The sequence below is a fragment of the Myotis nattereri genome (genome assembly GCF_964212035.1).
Source record: "Myotis nattereri genome assembly, chromosome: 10".
Taxonomy (NCBI): domain Eukaryota; kingdom Metazoa; phylum Chordata; class Mammalia; order Chiroptera; family Vespertilionidae; genus Myotis; species Myotis nattereri.
In genome coordinates this window covers 7,694,935-7,713,602 of record NC_138085.1, presented here as the reverse complement: position 1 = coordinate 7,713,602, position 18,668 = coordinate 7,694,935, and the positions used below count along the sequence as shown (strand labels likewise).

Below are 18,668 nucleotides of genomic sequence, written 5' to 3'. Positions count from 1 at the left end.
CCTCCCTATCCACCCTGCTCTGTTCGTGACAGGGGGAGGAGCCCCAACCCCATGATCAGCCCTGCTCTGTGCCTGATAGGGGGGAGCTCCCCAACCCCCTGATCGCCCTGCGGCTCTGTGTGTGACAGAGTGCAGCGCCCCAAGCCCCTGATCGGCCCTGCTCTGTGTGTGACAGGGTGCAGTGCCCCAAACCACCCCCCCCAACAGCCCTGCCTTGTGTGTGATGGGGTAGAGCTATAACCTCCCCATTGGCCCTGCCCTGTGTGTGAGAGTGGCAGCGTCCCAACCCCCTGAAGGGCCCTGCTCTGTGGGAGATAGAGGGCGGCGCCCCAACCCCCTCCCCTCCAACGGGCCCTGCTCTGTGTGTGATGGGGTAGAGCCTTAACCTCCCCATCGGCCCTGACCTGAGTGTGACAGTGGCGGTGCCCCAACCCCCTGATGGGCCCGGCTCTGTGCGTGACAGGGTACGGAGCCCCAACCCCCCTGATGGGCCCTACTCTGTGCATGACTGGGGTGGCGCCCCAACCTCCCCATCGACCCTGCCTTGAGTGTGACAGGGGGAGGTGCCCAAACCCCCCCAATCGGCCCTACCCTGAGCGTGACTGAGGGTGGCACTGCAACCTCCAGATCCGCCGTGCTCTGTGCATGACAGGGGGCGGCGCCCCAACTCCCCAATCGGCCCTGCTCTGAGCCCGACCAGGGGCTGCACCTAGGGATTGGGCCTGCCCTCTGCCACCCAGGAGCAGGCCTAAGCCAGCATGTCGTTATCTCCCGAGGGATCCCAGACTGCGAGAGGGCACAGGCCAGGCTGAGGGATCCCCGTCTCTCCCCCGAGTGCACAAATTTTTGTGCACCGGGCCTCTAGTTTTATATAAATGATATCATGCTGTATGTGGTCTTTCATGTTTGTCTTCTTACACTCAGCACCATGCTTGCAAAGTTCATGCAATAGCCCACCTTGTAGCAGTGACCAGTACGTCATTTTTTTCTATGGCTGAATATTGGATATTACACTGCATTTTGTTATCCGTTCATCAGTTGTTAGATATTTGGGTTGTTTCCATCTTTGGGTTATTGTGAACGGCGGTGCTATGAACATTCGTGGAAAAGTACTTGTTGCAACATTTGTTTCCAATTCTTTTGGGTAGATGCCTAGGAGTGGGATTGCTAGATTGTTTGATAATTATTAATTTTTGAGGAAATGCTAAACTATTTTTACAGCATCTGCAACAGCTGTGAATGAGGATTCAGTATCTCTGCATCCTCACTAATATGAGGGCTGTGGATCCATGATGATGTGAGAGGGAAGGGGACCCCCTTAGTCCTCTTCCCTAGACTTGTGCCCACACGCCACCTCCCAAGGGCACAGGGGCAGGGGTTGCCACATTGTACAGAGCTTCTCAGCCTCATTGGGACCATCTCTACCTCTTTCCTCGTCTTTGAATTGAGGATAAAAGGCTGCCTTCTGTTCTTCTAACTTGCTGAGTGCCTGCCCGGGAAGGATGGCGTGTGTCCCAGGAATGGGGGGAGGGCGTTGTCCTTTCACGATCAGGACTTCGGGCAGCCAGAGGTGTAGAGGTTAAGAATGCTCATTTTGGCCCTGGCTGGTGTGGTTCAGTTAGTTGGATTATCCTCCTGTGTACCAAGAGGTCACGGGTTTGATTCCTGGTCAGGGCTCATATCCAGGGTTCAGGTTCGATCCCTGGTTGCGTACAGGAAGCAACCCATCAATGTTTCTCTCACACATCAATGTTTCTCTCTCTCTCTCTCTTTCAATCCTCATCCCAGGATGAGAGAGAGAGAGAGAGAGAGAGAGAGAGAGAGAGAGAGAGAGAGAGAGAGAATGCTCATTTTGAAGTTTGGGAGACCTGGCTCAAATCAAGGCTTTGACATTTCCATGTTGAATGGCTATGGGAAAGTGACATAGTGTCTCAATGACTCAGTTTTCCTCATCTGTACAGTGGGTGTCATGACAGGCCCGATGTCATAGAGACTGTAGCATGGATTAAATTAGATCAGGCATGTGCCTGTTTAGCATAGCACCTGGCACCTGGTGAGTTTGAAATACTGGTTGCCATTCACTCATTCATTTACTTGCTCATTTATTCATTAAAAAAAACAAGCTCTTTAAATTTCAAAAAAATTACAGTAGACATTCAATATTATATTAGTGTCAGGTGTACAGTGGTTAGACGTTTACGTGCCTCACAAAGTGCTCCCCCTGATAAGTCTGTGGCCCGTCTGGCACATTCGTATCTATGACAGTGTTAGTGACTCTGTCCCCTGTGCTGTACTGCACTTCCCCGTGACCAGTTTGTAACTGCCGATGTGGACTTCTTCCTCCCTTCACCTTTCACCCATCCTCCCTGCCCCCATCCCCAATGGCAACCGTCAGTTAATTCTCCGTATCTATGAGTTTGTTTCTGTTTTGACTGTTCATTTATTTTACACTTGAGATTCCACATATACGTGAAACAACATAGTATTTGTCTATTCCAGTAGTCGGCAAACCGTGGCTCGCGAGCCACATGCGGCTCTTTGGCCCCTTGAGTGTGGCTCTTCCACAAAATACCACGTGCGGGCGCGCACGGACAGTTGACTTAAAACTTTAAGTAGAGTTTATTAAGTTAATTTAAGGGAATGTTGTGGAGTGAAAGAAGATGTAGTGTTGAGGATTGGGAAAGGTATGTTGAGATGGTTTGGACATATAGAGAGGATGAACGAAAGGAGATAGACGAAACAAGTATACAAGACGAGTGTGGATGGGAGAGTTGGAAGGGGTCGACCTCAGCGAACATACCTCAATCAGATTGAGGACGTTTTTAGCAAAGGCCAGCTTAGGAGCACCCTAATGAAGTTAATAACAATGTACCTACCTATACAGTTTAAGTTTAAAAAATTTGGCTCTCAAAAGAAATTTCAATCGTTGTACTGTTGATATTTGGCTCTGTGGACTAATGAGTTTGCCGACCACTGGTCTATTCTAGCTGACTTGTTTTACTTAGCATAATAACCTCCAGGTCCATCCATGCTGTCGTAAATGGTAAGATTTCATTCTTTTTATGGTTGAGCAATGTTCCATTGTATGTATATGCCACATCTTTGTGATCCAATTGTCTATGAATGGATATTTAATTGCTTCTGTATCTTGGCTATTGTATATAAAACATCCTCCTTTGTCTCTTGTTGTAACCTTTGTCACTCACTCACTCACTCACTCATTCATTCATGCATTTATTCACTTGCTCATTCATTCAAGCATTTATGATGCATCTCTTCTCTTCCCAATGGAAGGGAAGTAGAACTTCATCAGAACTGTCCCTACCCATCAAGGGGCTCCAGCCTAGAGGGTGGGCAGACAAGGCTCAGGCAGGCACTTTCACACCCACATGTCCACATGCATACATGTTCAAGTGTACGTCACTGTCACACACACAGGTGTCAGACAACAGGCTGCCATGAACACACAAGTCAGTATCAACCCATGTGGATTCTGACAATACACATAGTGTCAAGATCTATGTCTTAGCCTGAGGCACGCCATGCTATTACCATGCTCTTGATGTTGCATATTGGTGCACCCACTGAGAGTGGTGACACAGGTGTATATCTGGGTTCTGTCAACAAGGGCACCTGTTGTCAATAAAACATGCGAAAGCTCACTGTCATGTCTGTGGTCACACACATGTAATATTCTCATGTGTGTCATGGTCACCTGCGTGGGTGCTGAGGTATACGTTGGTGTTGGTGCAGATAACTGCCCTGACAGCGGTTTGATGGGAACTGTGGCCCAAGTCCCCTGCTCAGGCTCTCAGAGCTCTGGCGCCCCCTACAGGAGGATCTCTCACTCACAGCAGGGCGGCCAGGGGTCCTATCCAGAGCCCTGAACCCCAACTCTCCTGCACACAGGTCTCTCAGAGCTCAGTGAGCGAGTCTCAGTGGCCACGGCAGGTCTCCGAGGTGTATGCACAGCCCTCACTGTCTAGCTGGCCCCTCTGCTTTTGCTTCTCTCATAATCTATTCTACACCGTCACATGAACACTCTCATTTAGCCCTTACTTCAAAACGTCAGATATAAGGAAAAATGGACATTTGACTGAATATTGTCTTGTTCATCTTAAACCTAAACTTCTCCTTCATCAGAAGCAGGAACACCTGGCTCTGTTGTGTCTGTGAGCATCGACCTACGGAGCACCTCTGGTGTCTTATAAACTCCAGGCTCGCCGTCCACACACCACAACCCAAGGTCCCAGTGGCTGCACAGGAGACACTGCTGTCTGACGTGCTGGCTGGCAAAGCCTGGCCTGAACAGGCTCGTGTGGTGTCTGCATTCTTCCCGCTTCGGTGTGAAGGGCTCCTGTTTCACTGCGGAAACATGAATGTGCATGATCCCAGTAGTCGCCCTGAGCCCAGCGGGGCTTTCTATCATTAGTGCCACACCCACGGGTCACCTTCCCATGGTCCCCACTCCTCCCCGGTGCTCACACACTCATATCTGGTCAAGGGCTGTGGACTGTATTTTCTCTTGTTTCTTCTCTACCTTACAGAGAATGTATTGCAACGACTTTGAGATTAGAGGTTATATACCGGGATGGGTAAGTTATGCTGTGTATGAATTTCATTTCATAATAATAAAGAAAATATTGTAAAAAATAATTTTTTTAAAGGAGGATAATGCATTGGAGAGACTTAAGAACAGAAAGCTTATGCAGGTGGTTCCCAAAGTCTGGTCCCCGAGCCCTGGAGGTCACTGATGTCCTTTCATGAGGTCCACAGGGTCAAAACTAGTCTCATAATAACACTGAGAGGTTCTCTTCCTCACTCTTTCCCCCGGTGCGAGGTGAATGTTCCAGAGGCCACGTGATATGTGATGGTGCCATTGCTCTGATATTAACATGGAATGAGTTTATTGTTGCTATTTTTACTGTAAACAAATACATAAATCTCTAAAAAATGTCTCGGTTTGAATTTGTTTAAGTTAAAGATGAATAGTTATCCCATGGTGTACTGGTGCCGGCCCCTACTGGACACAGAGAGCCAAATGTTCAATTCTTAGGCATGTGACCCGGTTGTTAATTAATTAATTAATTAATTATTTTTAAAAATATACTTTATTGATTTTTTACAGAGAGGAAGGGAGAGGGATAGAGAGTTAGAAACATGGATGAGAGAGAAACATCAATCAGCTGCCTCCTGCACACCCCCCACTGGGGATGTGCCCACAACCAAGGTAATTGCCCTTGACTGGAATCGAACCTGGGACCTTTCAGTCCGCAGGCCGATGCTCTATCCACTGAGCCAAACCGGTTCAGGCTCAGTTGTTAATTCTTTGGTAGCTTGAGATGGGCCCTGGTGGGAGTATTTATCGCACAGAAATACTATAGCACGGGGTTACCTTCCCCTCAGAGAGCTGGTTTAGCAGGACACCTTACTGTATATAGCACACATACCCCAAAACACGTCGGGGGTCCTCAATGATTTTTAAGAGCATAAGGAGTTCCATACCAAAACATTTGAGAACCACTGCTCTATTTAAATTACAACCAGTCAACCCTAACCTAAGACTGATGCGCCCTCTGCTGGTATACAGTATAATGGATGCGATGTTATACACACAATCTTTCACAACTGAAAATGTGTGTTTCTTGTGAAGAAATAGCTACATACAAAGATCACATTTGTCACATGTTTTTTAAAAAATATATTTTTAATGATTTTTTACAGAGAGGAAGGGAGAGGATTGAGAGTTAGAAACATCGATGAGAGAGAAACATTGATCAGCTGCCTCCTGCACACCCCCTACATGCCCTTGACTGGAATTGAACCTGGGACCCTTCAGTCCAGAGGCCGACGCTCTATCCACTGAGCCAAACCGATTAGGGCTGGTCACATGTTTTTAGTGTCTTTATATTATATCATAACACCTTTAATTTATTGAAAGATGATGTGCCAAAAACTGTAATCAGATTTCACATCCTATACTTTAATCCTCACACCTATCCTTTGAGGTGAATATCGTTACCTCACTTGTTTCCTAAACCATTTGAAAGTAAGTGGCCAACATAGTGTCTCATCACCTCACTTTTGCACCTGCTGGTTGGTGCAAACAAGGGCACCTCCCTACACAACCAGATCCAAGATGGGAGGTTAACATAACATGTCACTACCATCTCATCCTCACAGCTCACCCAGGTCTCACCAAATGCTCTCCAAAGCTGCCTTTAGAACGGAAGTGCCACATTCGGAAGCACGCATTGCATTTCATGGCCATGTCTAACGTTCACTTGCATGGTCTTCACACTTTGGGAGATTATAGGCCAATTATTTTCTAGGACATCCCTCAGTTTAGGTTTGTCTGATGTTTTCTCAGGATGTGCTTTGAGGTTTGCAACCCTTGTAAGAAAAGCACAGAAGTGACTCGGTGTTCTCCTGGCTGGATCCTCTCGGGTGGTACGGGATGATGGTTTGTCCCATTAACCATGAAATTCACGCCCATCACTTGGTTAGGGTGGTGCCTGCCGGGTTTCTCCTGTGTAACGTGGCTCTTTCTCCCTTTGCAATTAATAAATATTTGGTGGAGAGGAAATTTGACAGTATGCAAATATCTCTTCCTCATCAAACTTTCACCCCTATATACAGTTTCCATTGATGTTACTTGGCTGAATTAATTAATACTATGAAAATTGTCACATGATAATTTTCTAATTCTGTCTTTTTGTTGTTAATCCTCTCCAGAGGATATTTTTTCATTGATTTTTAGAGAGTGTGGAAGGGAGAGAGGAAGGGAAAGAGAAAAAGAGAGAGAGAGATGTGAGAGAGACACATTGATCAGTTGCCTGGACCAGCGATTGAACCCGCAACCCTGGTACTTGTCCTTGACTGGGAATGGATCTCTCCACCCTTTGGTGAGAGGGCCGATGCTCTAACCACTTAGTTACACTGGCCAGTGTTCTAGTTCTCTCTTTCTTCTACAGTTATTAGTTGCATTTCACTGTAAGAATAATATTCATCTTCTCATTTGTTTTAATTCATTATGTATGTCATTATGAACTTCTGGAATTCTCTTTCATTCATTAGGTTATAATTCATATCATTATTTTGATTCTCTAATTGTCCAACATTTGGTGAGTGGGAGCCGCCACTAGCTCGCCCCTGCATTTTTTTTAAAAAATAGACTTTAGCCCTAACTGGTTTATTAATTTCAGAGAGAGAAGAAGGAAGATGAGAAAGAGAGAGAGATAGACATAGATAGACAGATAGATAGATAGATAGAGAAACATTGATTTGCTGCTCCATTCACTCATACATTCATTGGTTGCTTCTTGTATGTGCCCTGACCGGACATCAAACCCACAAGCTTGGCATATTGGGATGATGCTCGAGCCAACTTAGCTCCCAGGCCAGAGCTCAGTGGAATATTTTAAAATAGTATCAGACTCCTGGCCATCAATTTGAAGGAAAATAGTTAGATGCCAACTTCACAGCATTCATAAAACCACAACGTGATCTGGGATAGAAGGGTAAATATCAAAAAGCAACAAAATTATTAGAAGAAAATATAGGGAATGAGTTTAAGCAGGCTGGTAAAAATGCCTCCTAAAGGCCTATGAGGAAAAAGGCTTATGAATCAGATTCTATTCAGACTAAAATCTCAATATTTTATGTGTAGGACTGAGCAAACGATAATGTACATTGACGTGTTCCAAAGAGCTGTGGTTTCCTCTGTGGGAGAATGAAGTCAGAAACACGGGTGGCTGAGGGAGGATCTCGGGGGCAGTGGATGGGCACTGGGAGCCCTTCTGTTTCTAAAGACACCCCACCCCCTTCCACCCGGAGGACCCAGCTTCTTGGGGAAACGGCTGATTCCAGGTCTGGGTCAGCAAAGGGACCAGCGGAGTCTGGCATGTGCTGTTGATACAAAGAGTGAAGATGTTCTAGAAAAGGACGGGGACATTGTGAGAAGAGAAAAAAGCCAGCACTAAGAAGATCCTTGTGTCAACTTGGGGGACCTGGAGCAGCCCCCCAAATGCACAGGCTGCATTATCAATTTAAAAAAAGTATTTTATTGATTTTTTACAGGGAGGAAGGGAGAGGGAGAGAGAGAGTGAGATACATTGATGAGAGAGAAACATTGATCAGCTGCCTCCTGCACACCCCCTACTGGGGATGTGCCTGCAACTAAGGTATATGCCCTTGACGGGAATCGAACCTGGGACCCTTCAGTCCTCAGGCTGATGCTCTATCCATTGAGCCAAACCGATTAGGGCTGCATTATCGATTTTGTTAATAAAAAGGGAAAGGGGGGCGGGGGGGGGGGAGAAAGGAATATTTTGGCATGGAGCAGAACGTCAACTCTACAAATATAAATTATAAGAAATTTATAATTATGTAATGTGATAAATATCGCTACAACAGCAATCATATTACAACATCCAAAAGTATCAAAGTAACAGGTCTACGCTTTATGTGTACACACTGTTATATGTCAAACATACTCAATTAAAAATACAAAAATTATCTTTGGCAACCGTTATGAAAGATTGGTTCCAAAAAAAAGGTTGATTCAGTAATTCCATTGTAGCTTTGGAACTAGATAATGAATCACTGTTTCTAATTTTAATATCTTGTTTTTTCCCCCCTTTAATCCTCACCAGAGGATATTTGTTCTATTGATTTTTCTCGAGATAGTGGAAGGGCGGGGGACAAAGGGAAAGAAACACCCGCTGGTTGCCTCCCACAGGCGCCCTCCTGGGGCCTGGCAACGGAGCCTGCAAGGGAGGACCAGGTGCCCCTGACCCAGAATCCAACCTGCGACCCTCAGTCCCAGGGCCGGCGCTCTAACCACTGAGAGAAACCAGCCAGGGCCTCTGTAAATGTCTAAAACCAAATAACTGTGTTCTCGCCTTACAGTGATTGACATTTTAAAATATACTGTCAAGTCAAGAGAGCAATTTTCTATTGGGCGGAGTCAGGCTGACAAAGCGGGAATCACCTGGGGGTGTGGGGTAGGGAGGTGTGAAGCCCCGCCCCTTGTCTCCCATGATCCACTGCGGCTATTTTTTGGCTCCTCCTCCTTTTTCAGGCAGCATCACTCCACTTTCCCAGCTCATCTACTGGCTTGAGCGGATCTGGGGGAAACAGTCAAGGTCACTGACTGCCTGTATTCTTGGGTGTCACTGTCACGTCCCAGTTGTGTTTCCCTAAGTCCCTCAGGGAGTGGGTCTCTCTTTAAACAGACGTGGGGCTGGGTTCAGGTTATGGTGAGAATGGGCATGAGCTGAACCTGTGCATAATCTGGCCACTTCCAAGAAACTTGCTCAAGGCCGGGACACCCATTCACCCCAGTGCCCCCTCTGCCCCCCCTCACCCCCCTTTCCCACACACACACCTGGTAGGTCATGGTGGCAGGTGAATCAGAGAAGGAAACCCGGGGTTTCCACCTGTCACTGGCTTCCCCAGCCTGCATTCCTGACCTGCTGGGAGCTGAGATGACAGTCCTCACATTCTTGTCTGTCCCCAGGGAGGGGCCCCCTGAAGCCAGGTGGAAAGAACACCCCAATGCTGCCAGGAGGGAGCCTCAGCCTGTTTAGCTGCTGTTCCACATGAGGCAGTGGAATGACTCATTTCCTTCGGTGCTTCTATATGGTTTTGCTGAATATGGCCCAGTTTTTTTTAATATACATTTTTTATTGATTTCAAAGAGGAAGGGAGAGAGAGAGAGAGAGAGAGAGAGAGAGAGAGAGAGAGAGAGAAGAGAAACATCAGTGATGACAGAGAATCATTGATTGCCTGCCCCCTGCATACTGGATGGAGCCTGAAACTGGAAATGTGCCCTGACCGGGAATCACACCATGACCTCCTGGTTCAGAGGTGGACACTCAACCACTGACCCACACCGGCCAGGCCAGTCCAAGTTTTTTAAATAAAAAAATGTCAATCTTTTCAGTTTGACAGTGTTGTCTCAGGCATGTCTGGAGTCAGCACGGAGCATGTTCCTCCTGCCAGAGAACTGATGTGCCCCCAGCCCCTGTACTAAAGCTCCTTGTGCTTACATGGGGGTGAGTGGTTTCTGTTTGCTGGCAGGAGCCCGTTAAGCAGGAAAGGATGTGGGGAGCCCCTCCAGGCGGTGATCAGGAAAGCCCTGCTGCCGGGACTGCCATCAGCCTGAAGCCTGAAGAACACAGGGGGGCCCAGGAGCACCTCCCTGCAGCAGCAAGCACAGGGTGGGCCTGAGCCCTGGGAGTCCCCCTGCATTCCTGACATGCTTGGAGAGGAGATGACATTCCTCACATTCTGGTCTGTCCCCAGGGAGGGCCCCCCTGAAGCCAGGTGGAAAGAACACCCCAATGCTGCCAGGAGGGAGGCTCAGCCTTTGTAGCTGCTGGGCCCCTGGGAAGCTAGCGGGGAAGCCTGTGACAGGCGGGAGCCCCACATTCCTTCTCTGACTCACCTTCCAGAAGCACAGGCCTGCCAGCAGCACCTGGAGCTGGGGGGACATCTCACCTGGGGTGTGTCCAGCAGAGCCTCACACCGGGCAGCTCCCCATTCCAGAGGGGCTGGGCCTGGGCCTGAGGGAGACCCTGGCTGGTGCTGGGTGTGTGAGTCCAGTCCAGACCATCCCTGGAACTGCACAGGGGCCTCGCGCCAGGGTCTACCTTCCATAGAGGGAGCTGGGCAGAGGGGTGTCAATATCTCCTATTTCCCACGAGACCCCCGAGTGTCCTCTGGTCTTTGGAAGACACAGTGCCCCCAACTACTGGGCCCTTGCTGTGGCCATGGCAGTGCTGTCCCTGACATCACAGAGCTTAAGTCCAGTAGAGGTGGCCGACTGGCAGGGACCACTGACACTGGGCAGAGGAAGCTGCTATAGCACGTTTGTTGGTGGTGGCGGTGGCTTTGGGTGCCCAGTGACCCTGTCTGGATGCAGGACAGCCCCTCAGGCAGGAATGTATATGAATATCAGGAGGAGTGACACAGCACTAATTTATGCACAATGAGGTTTGTTATGCTCACAGGAGACAACAATAGGACTCCCCCAGGAGAAGGGCTCAGGTTTCCTCTGGAGTGAAGTAAAGGGGAAGTGGGGGGAGAGGGGTGGGGAGGATGGGGGAGCACTGGGGGGGGGGTGTTAGCATTGGCTTCTATTTTGGCTGGGAGTTGGGCAGGTCTTGCTTTTTATGGTCGAACTTCCCTTGGGGTGAGGGGTGGCAGCCCAGAGGGCTTCCTAGTGGCTGACCCAGATGTGGAGCTGAAGGAGGGGGCATGGGCCCTGAAAGCTGCCAATCAAACATCCAACAGGGAGCCTGCCTCTTGATTCCAGGGAGTGAAAGGAACTCTGTAAAGAGTGTTTGTTCCCTTGGTTTCATGTCTCCATTGATGAAGTTCCTGCTGTTATTCCCGTTTTTATATCCCTGTATAAATCTGAGCTCGCCCTCAAAATGGTCTATATAGTGACGAGTAGGCCAGGGGGTGGGTGGTGGCTCTAGATAGTATTTCTTCCAGGTGGCTATTATTTATCTCCCAAAGATCATTTCCTCTTATTCTTCTTTTAATGCTCATGCAAAAATATTTTTTCCATTCATTTTTTTTTACAGAGACTGGGTTGGTGGTGGGGGGAGATCAACACGGATGTGAGAGAGACACATGGATTGGTTGCCTCCAGCAGGCGCCCTCTGACCTCGAATGGAACCCCAGACCCTTCCTCTGGTGCCGATGCTCTAACCACTGAGAGAAACAAGCCAGGGCTTCTTATTTTTACGATTTTATTTGAGACACACTGACTCCATGTGCCAGGGAACAAAATCTCAGATGCTCTTATTTTGAAACACACAGCACTAGAAGGAGGAGAGGCCCACATCCTCTTTTTGTTGTTGTTGTAGTTGTTGTTGTTGATTTTGTTAATACTCACCCGAGGATATTTGTCCACTGACTTTTAGAGAGAGTGGAAGGGAGGGGAAGAGACAGAGAGGGAAGCATCAATATGAGAGGGACCCATCGATTGGCTGCCCCCTATTCCTGGCCCAGGTGTCAGGAGTCTGTTCAGTAATGAATTTGTCTATGACTTGGCTGTGCCACATTGCAGAACTCACTGTCTTTCTTTAATAGAAGAGTGATTTTCCTTCTTTTTTCCTTATCTCCTTTCCTTCCCCTCTTCTTCTTTAATTATTTATTATGGGAAATTTCCATTTCAAACATAAGCAAATGTAGAGAAAATAGTACAATAAGCCCTCATGTACTCATCAGCTTTAACAGCTATCATCATATAATCTATCTTGTTCATCCATACCTCTACTCACCTCACCCCTGACTTCTTCTTTTTTAAAAATCCTCATCCAAGGATATGTGTATCATTTTTTTAGAGAGAGGGGGATGGATATGGAGAGAGAGAGAAAGAGACATTGGTTGCTTCCTATATGCGCCTCAACTGGTGATCAAACTCAAAACCCAGGTATGTACTCAGACTGGGAATCAACCAAACCTGAAACTATTTTTTTTTTCCAGTGTACAGGACAATGCTTCCACCAGCTGAGCCACTGGGTTAGAGTACGCCTGCTTTCTTTTGAAGCAAATCCCTAAACATCAATAAATTCATCTGTAAATATTTCAGTTACATATCTATTGCTGTTGTCTAGTTGCTAGAAATAGTAATGAATCTGTGAGATCATGATTTTGTGGGTTGACAATTTTGCTTGAGATCAGCTGAACGATTCTTCTATAGTTTTTGTCTGCTTTCTCATGCAGGTGCAGTGAGCTGGTGACTTCTTTAGGGTTGGACAGTCCCTGATGGCCTCACTCACATGTCTGACAGTTGACCAAGGAGCCTTAGTTCTCCACCTGGCCTCTCCAGCAGGCTCCCTTGGGCTTGCTCCCATGGTGGCAGTATTCCCTGAGCTCCCTGTGGCAAGAGAAGCCCAATTCAGAATCTTTTAATTAAAGAAATTTTTTTAACTTTACTTTTATTGTTGACATCTGTTGACACAGATGTCCCCATCTGACCCACCCCTTTGCCCACCTGAATCCAACCCCTAGCTCCCCATTCCTCTCACCATCACCACACTTCTCTCTGTGAATCCCTTCACCTTCTTTCATCTACTCCTTCTGGCAAGTGTTAGTCTGTTCCATGTATCCATGCCTCTGTTTCTATTTCATCATTTTAATTTGTTCATTACATTCCACTTGGAAATCTTAATGTTGAAAAACATTCTGATTTAACTTGTGTTTTATTGTTTTATTTAACTTTTTTTAATGACTCTAAAATGTGTCATTAATTGGGTGTGCTATAATTTATTGAATAGGTCATCATGATTAAATCATACTTATTCAAGTGTTATTATTACAAATAACTTTTCATCTTAAACGTCCAATCTTGGTGGATGTATGTTGGAAGTTGGCCAAGAGGGTGAAGCACAAAGGCTAAAACACTGTTGGCATTAGCAGTGCCAAGGGACTTACTGTGGAAAGGAAATGACACAAAGACTTTCTATCTTCAGGTCTGCTGAGGATCAATTTCTGTGATCTCCCAGGACCTCAGGATGGGAGTCCTTACCTCCAGGACCACTAATTCTTTGCCATTGGTCAAGTCAGAAAAGTGGGTACCTTTTGGGTGTGTCCTACTCTGAAGGATAAATACTTGGAGAGGCACATAGGCTGGATTATAGACACACTCACCCACTTGTTCTTTCGCCCTTATTCATGCATTTTTCCTGCTAATCCTTTGTCACCCACAAATTCCTCACTGAAGTTTCTATTGCATCACAACAAATCCTTTTGAAGGACATAGTTGTGATTGATTGTATTTATGATACCCCACACCTTCTCACCTCCTGGGAATCTGTCTAGAAGAGACTTAGAAACTGGAAGGAAGCCAGAGGGTGGGGCTCCCAAAAATCATTTATAACCTGCCACTTGCAGAGCTCACACACACAACTAGACACAATTTGGAAGAGCTTCCCAGCAGAAGGCACAACAATGACACTGATACCGGTGAGTTGCAAAGACACAGCCTTCAATGATCCCAGGTCCAATAAGGGAAGGAGGAAAGAATCTGAGATTTTCTGAGATGAAAATATTGAGAATGTTTTACTGGGGGTTGAGAATGTGTTCTAATTACTTGGTCATTTGCAAAACTTTCCTAAGCTATCCCACCTCTCTGTCTTTGTTCATCAGCATTTGGTGGTATCTGACTGAGGGTGAACTCTATTGAGACACTGACCCTGTGTGGGAAGTGAACAGCTGACTGGGATGAAGGAGTGTGTGCATAGGTGCAAGGGGTGAGATTGCACATTTGTCTTCATGCCTCTGAGTATGTGTGTGTGAGTGCAGCTGGGGCAGTGGTTGAACAGCTGTGCATGTCATCATGAGTAGTACTGTTGGGAGATATGTGTGAGATGGTGAGTCTCATGTCTTTTTGTAACTGTGTGTGTATAATGATCTATGACTGTGTGTTGAACTATGAATATGTATGTAGCTGTTTCTGCTTGTGAGGGTTCTCCCGTACATGGTAGTGACTGTGTAAGCAGCTGTGGTTCTGTCCCTGTGTATCATTGTGGCTCCTGGTGGGCAGAACTGGTGGTCTTTGGGAGAGTGGGTTTCCCAGGACTCCTCTGTGAGCATTAATGAGCGCAGAATGAGTCAGTCCTCAGAGCCTCTTCTCGAGAATGCTGGGGGAAGGTGAACTCAGACTGTGGGTCACAGGAGCTCCTGTCTGAATCAGCACACAGTGGACCCTGCTCCTGCCTCAGGTCCCCTCCACCAGCCAATCCTTCTTTTGTCCTCACAAAAAAAACAGTAAGCAGATCCTGGCTCCCTGGGGAAGGTGATTGGGAGAATTGGATTCAGAGAATGGATCACCTGAAGATGGAAGGAACAATATCGGTCTCAGTCCAGACAAAGCTTACAGTCGATATCAGGGAACATCCTGTAGATTCTATCTAATTACTTTCCTGTCTCCTGCCCTGTGTGGAGGTACTGACTGTCCTTAGCAACTTGTACACATTCCTGAAAGGACACCATTGTCCTTGAAAATTCTGATGCATATACATGCCACACGCAGGAGTCTCCTTTTCCATTATTTCCCTCTCCCTTTAAACAACTATCTTATATTGGAATGAAGTTTTATATTTTATACTTTTACATTCTAAAGTCTTATCTTCACAGTTTCAGATAAAAACTGATGGGAGGGTAGCATCCTAGAAAGGGTCCTCCCCTTCCGCTAAGTCACCCTGTATATACCCTTTACCGGCCAGGGACCATGCTAAAGGTTTTATATCTATTAGCTCAGATATTCCTGAGAATATCCTATGAATAGGAATTTTCATAATCCTTCTTGTAGTGAGAAAATGGAGTCAGGGAGCATTCAAGTAATGGAACTCAGTTCTCATTGGTCGTAAGAGGCAGAATCAACATTAGAATCCAGGCCACCTGGCTTTAGAACTCTTCCTGTTAACTTCAACCTTCTCATTTCTTCAAAGACACAGGGACCTGCCTGTGGTGAGGGGGAAAGAAGAGGGTCCTCAGAGTATGTCCTTTGATGTGTAACCTGCTTTGCCACTGGGAACGGTTATAGGATGGGAGACCACACCTGGCCTTACCTCTCTCAACCACTCTTGTCTCCCATGGCAGGTCCCATATACAAAATATGTGTCCTTGTCTGTTGGTTCTTCAGTGAAAATCAAAGGGACACCTGCCATGTCTTTCAGGTGAGTATCTATAGCCCATGGGGAGGAGATGAAGGAGAAGTGAGATTATTAGAGCTTTAGGGGTCACTTCATGCATGACTGAGGTTAAAACTAATAATTAGCATAATGGTAGTGCAATGCAGCTGCAGGTTCTGGAGACCCATATGGGTCAGGCATTAAACCTACAGGTGCATGACTATGGGCAAGTGTGAAGTCTAGGGGCTCAGGTTGCTCAGGCATTGGAGCTGGGGTGTATTATCAAGGGACACAGTATTTCCAGGGCATGAAAAGTATCCCCAGGCCAGTGACTGCTGCTCAGTGTGAGTCCGGGGCTAAGAGACCAGGCACCTCCCCAGCCTGGGCAGGACAAGCTGAAGCAGCCCCACAGGGACACGTACTGCAGTCACACCCAGGAAGGCCTTCCCTCCCCCAGGAGGAGTTGGGAGGGTGTGGATGTGTGTGTTGAATGTGGGCCCCCACAAGGAAGAGTCCTGCTCAACAGGCTGTGTGCTTTCCCTTCAGTATGAACCCAGAAATGCAGGTGGATTTCCACACTGAAACTGAAGTGAACGCAAACATTGCCTTTCATTTCCGCGTGTACTTTGGCGACTGTGTGGTGATGAACAGCCGTCAGTGTGGGACCTGGGGTCCAGAAGAGAAATCCTCTGTTATGCCCTTTGAGAATGGCGAACCCTTTGAACTGGGCATCTCTGTGCTGCCAGACAAGTACCAGGTGAGTGTGCCCAGGAACATCCACTACATGGGCTCCCGGGGCTCTCACAGGAGCACACAGCTCTCCCTGGCCTGGCCCCCAGAGTCACTTGTGGTTCATCTCCTGCCCCTCCCGTCACACAGCACCCTCTGCTTGTACTGCCATGCTCAGGTCCTTTTCCAAATCTGAGCAGGTCAAGATCAGCCCACATGCCTTATTCTCCAGGGTGGAGAAGTTCCTGTCTTCATTCACAGCCATCATTTCTATCTATGCTGTCATTCCTTCAGTTTTCATGTAGGAGATTGTCAAAATATGCATATAAATAATTATAATCTGTCTAAAATTAAGTCTTTCATACATTCCCAAACCTAGTCCCTCTCTCCAGAGCAACAATTCCTAATTCCTTTATGCTCCTTCCAGATATACTATATGCTTGTTCGAGTCTATCTATCTATCTATCTATCTATCTATCTATTATTTATCTCTATTTGCTTTTATTTTTAAACAAATGATGTTATAAGTTTCTCTAGAAATCACATATTGATAGTAGATTTTACTTGTTGTCAAAGGATGTATGATAGAGAAACTAACATCGTGCTATTTGTGATGCCCCCACATCATTTAATGTTTGCATAATATTTCAATAGAAGCATTTTCAGAATAATTTAACTTGACCCTTATTGATGCACATTAGGGTGGTTTCCATATTTTTCTCTCATGAATGATGCTTCATTCTATATCACATTTTTGTCATTATCAACCTCCCTATTCTTGTAAGGGAGGATAATTTCAGAGGGATTGAATAACTGGTTCAAAAAATGTGTGCATTTTAATTTAAAAAATTAAGACCTAAATAGTCCACTTTTTTGTCCATAGCCACACCCATAAAGTGTATATTTAAACCTTCTATCATTGGAGAAGCAAAAAGATTTAAAGTCCTATGTTTGAAGTGAGTCATGGTTCTATTTGCTTATAAGCTGAATAAAAAAAATCCTCATTTTAATCATATGTACTATTCCTCTCTTTAGGAACATTCACGTTTTGGCTCAGTGGTTAAACCATTGGCCTGCACACTGGAGGGTCTCAAGTTAGATTCTCAGTCAAGGGCAGGTCGCTGGGTTGCAGGTTCAATCCAGGTCCCATCGGGGCGCATGAGGAGGCAAGCAATTGAGTCTCACATCAATCTCTCTCTCTCTCTCTCTCTCTCTCTCTCTCTCTCTCTCTCCCCTTCCCCCTTCCTTCCATGCTCGCTCTATAAAAAATAGGAAAAAAAAGCTTTAATCTTTACCTTTACCACCTCAAATCTGAGCTACTTGGTCATCAGGAGTAAATGGCAGTAAAGTTTAGCAGAGCTAAAACGAAGGCACTCAATACACACTTAATGGCCAATTAGCCTATGATACTCTGTGCAAGACCCAGACTCGCGAGTCATGAAACAGTTTCTGGCCAGAAGGAAGCCCAAGCAAACATAGACAGTGCAACATAGAGTGCTAACACCTCAGTGGAAGAATGAGAAAAACACAGAAAATAGGGCGAATAACTGTCTGGAATAGTCACAAAGGGTAGGCTACAAAAAGAAGCATATTTATTGGGTTTTTAGTGTGACTAGGAGTTTCTGGTGAGTGGTGTGTGTATAGAAAAGAAAAGGAAAGGAAGGTGGTAAGTTTGTTTGATGACATACTATATTTCTGACACACATTCTCTTCCAGGTAACAGTAAATGGCTGCCCATGTTACACTTTCCCCCATCGACTTGACCCAGGATCTGTGAAGATGATCCAGGTGTGGAGAGATGTCTCCCTGACCTCAGTGATTATCACTTAGAGAAGGATGTGACCAGACTCCCGTTGTCAAGGAGATCCCTCCACCTAAGTGACGCTGTGATTCCCAGAGCTCACTGACAACATGGAATCTCACCCTTCCCCCACACTTGGTCATTAAAACTCCTGAAAACACAACAAGATTTGCTTCTTGCTTGCAGTGGTTCTCAACCTTCTGGCCCTTTACATACAGTTCCTCATGTTGTGACCCAACCATAAAGTTATTTTCGTTGCTACTACATAACTGCAATGTTGCTACTGTTATGAATCATAATGTAAATACTTGAGATGCAGGATGGTTTTAGGCGACCCCTATGAAAGGGTCCTTCAGCCCTGACTGGTTTGGCTCAGTGGATAGTGCATCGGCCTGTGGACTGAAAGGTCCCAGGTTAGATTCCGGTCAAGGGCATGTACCATGGTTGCGGGCACATCCCCAGTAGGGGGTGTGCAGGAGGCAGCT

At 46.4% G+C, this 18,668-nt stretch overlaps 1 protein-coding gene across 1 annotated transcript in view; it reads left to right on the top strand.

The window, feature by feature from the left end:
- LOC308526378 (galectin-10-like) overlaps window positions 1-18,331 on the top strand; it is a 112,775-nt gene extending 94,444 nt beyond the window's left edge. Inside the window, exons 2-4 of the mRNA XM_081101508.1 lie at window positions 15,622-15,698; window positions 16,200-16,410; window positions 18,099-18,331. Coding sequence (XP_080957634.1) covers window positions 15,622-15,698; window positions 16,200-16,410; window positions 18,099-18,212 — 402 coding nt within the window. The 3' untranslated portion in view covers window positions 18,213-18,331. The remainder of the gene's footprint in view (window positions 1-15,621; window positions 15,699-16,199; window positions 16,411-18,098) is intronic.
- Window positions 18,332-18,668: the final 337 nt, after the last annotated feature.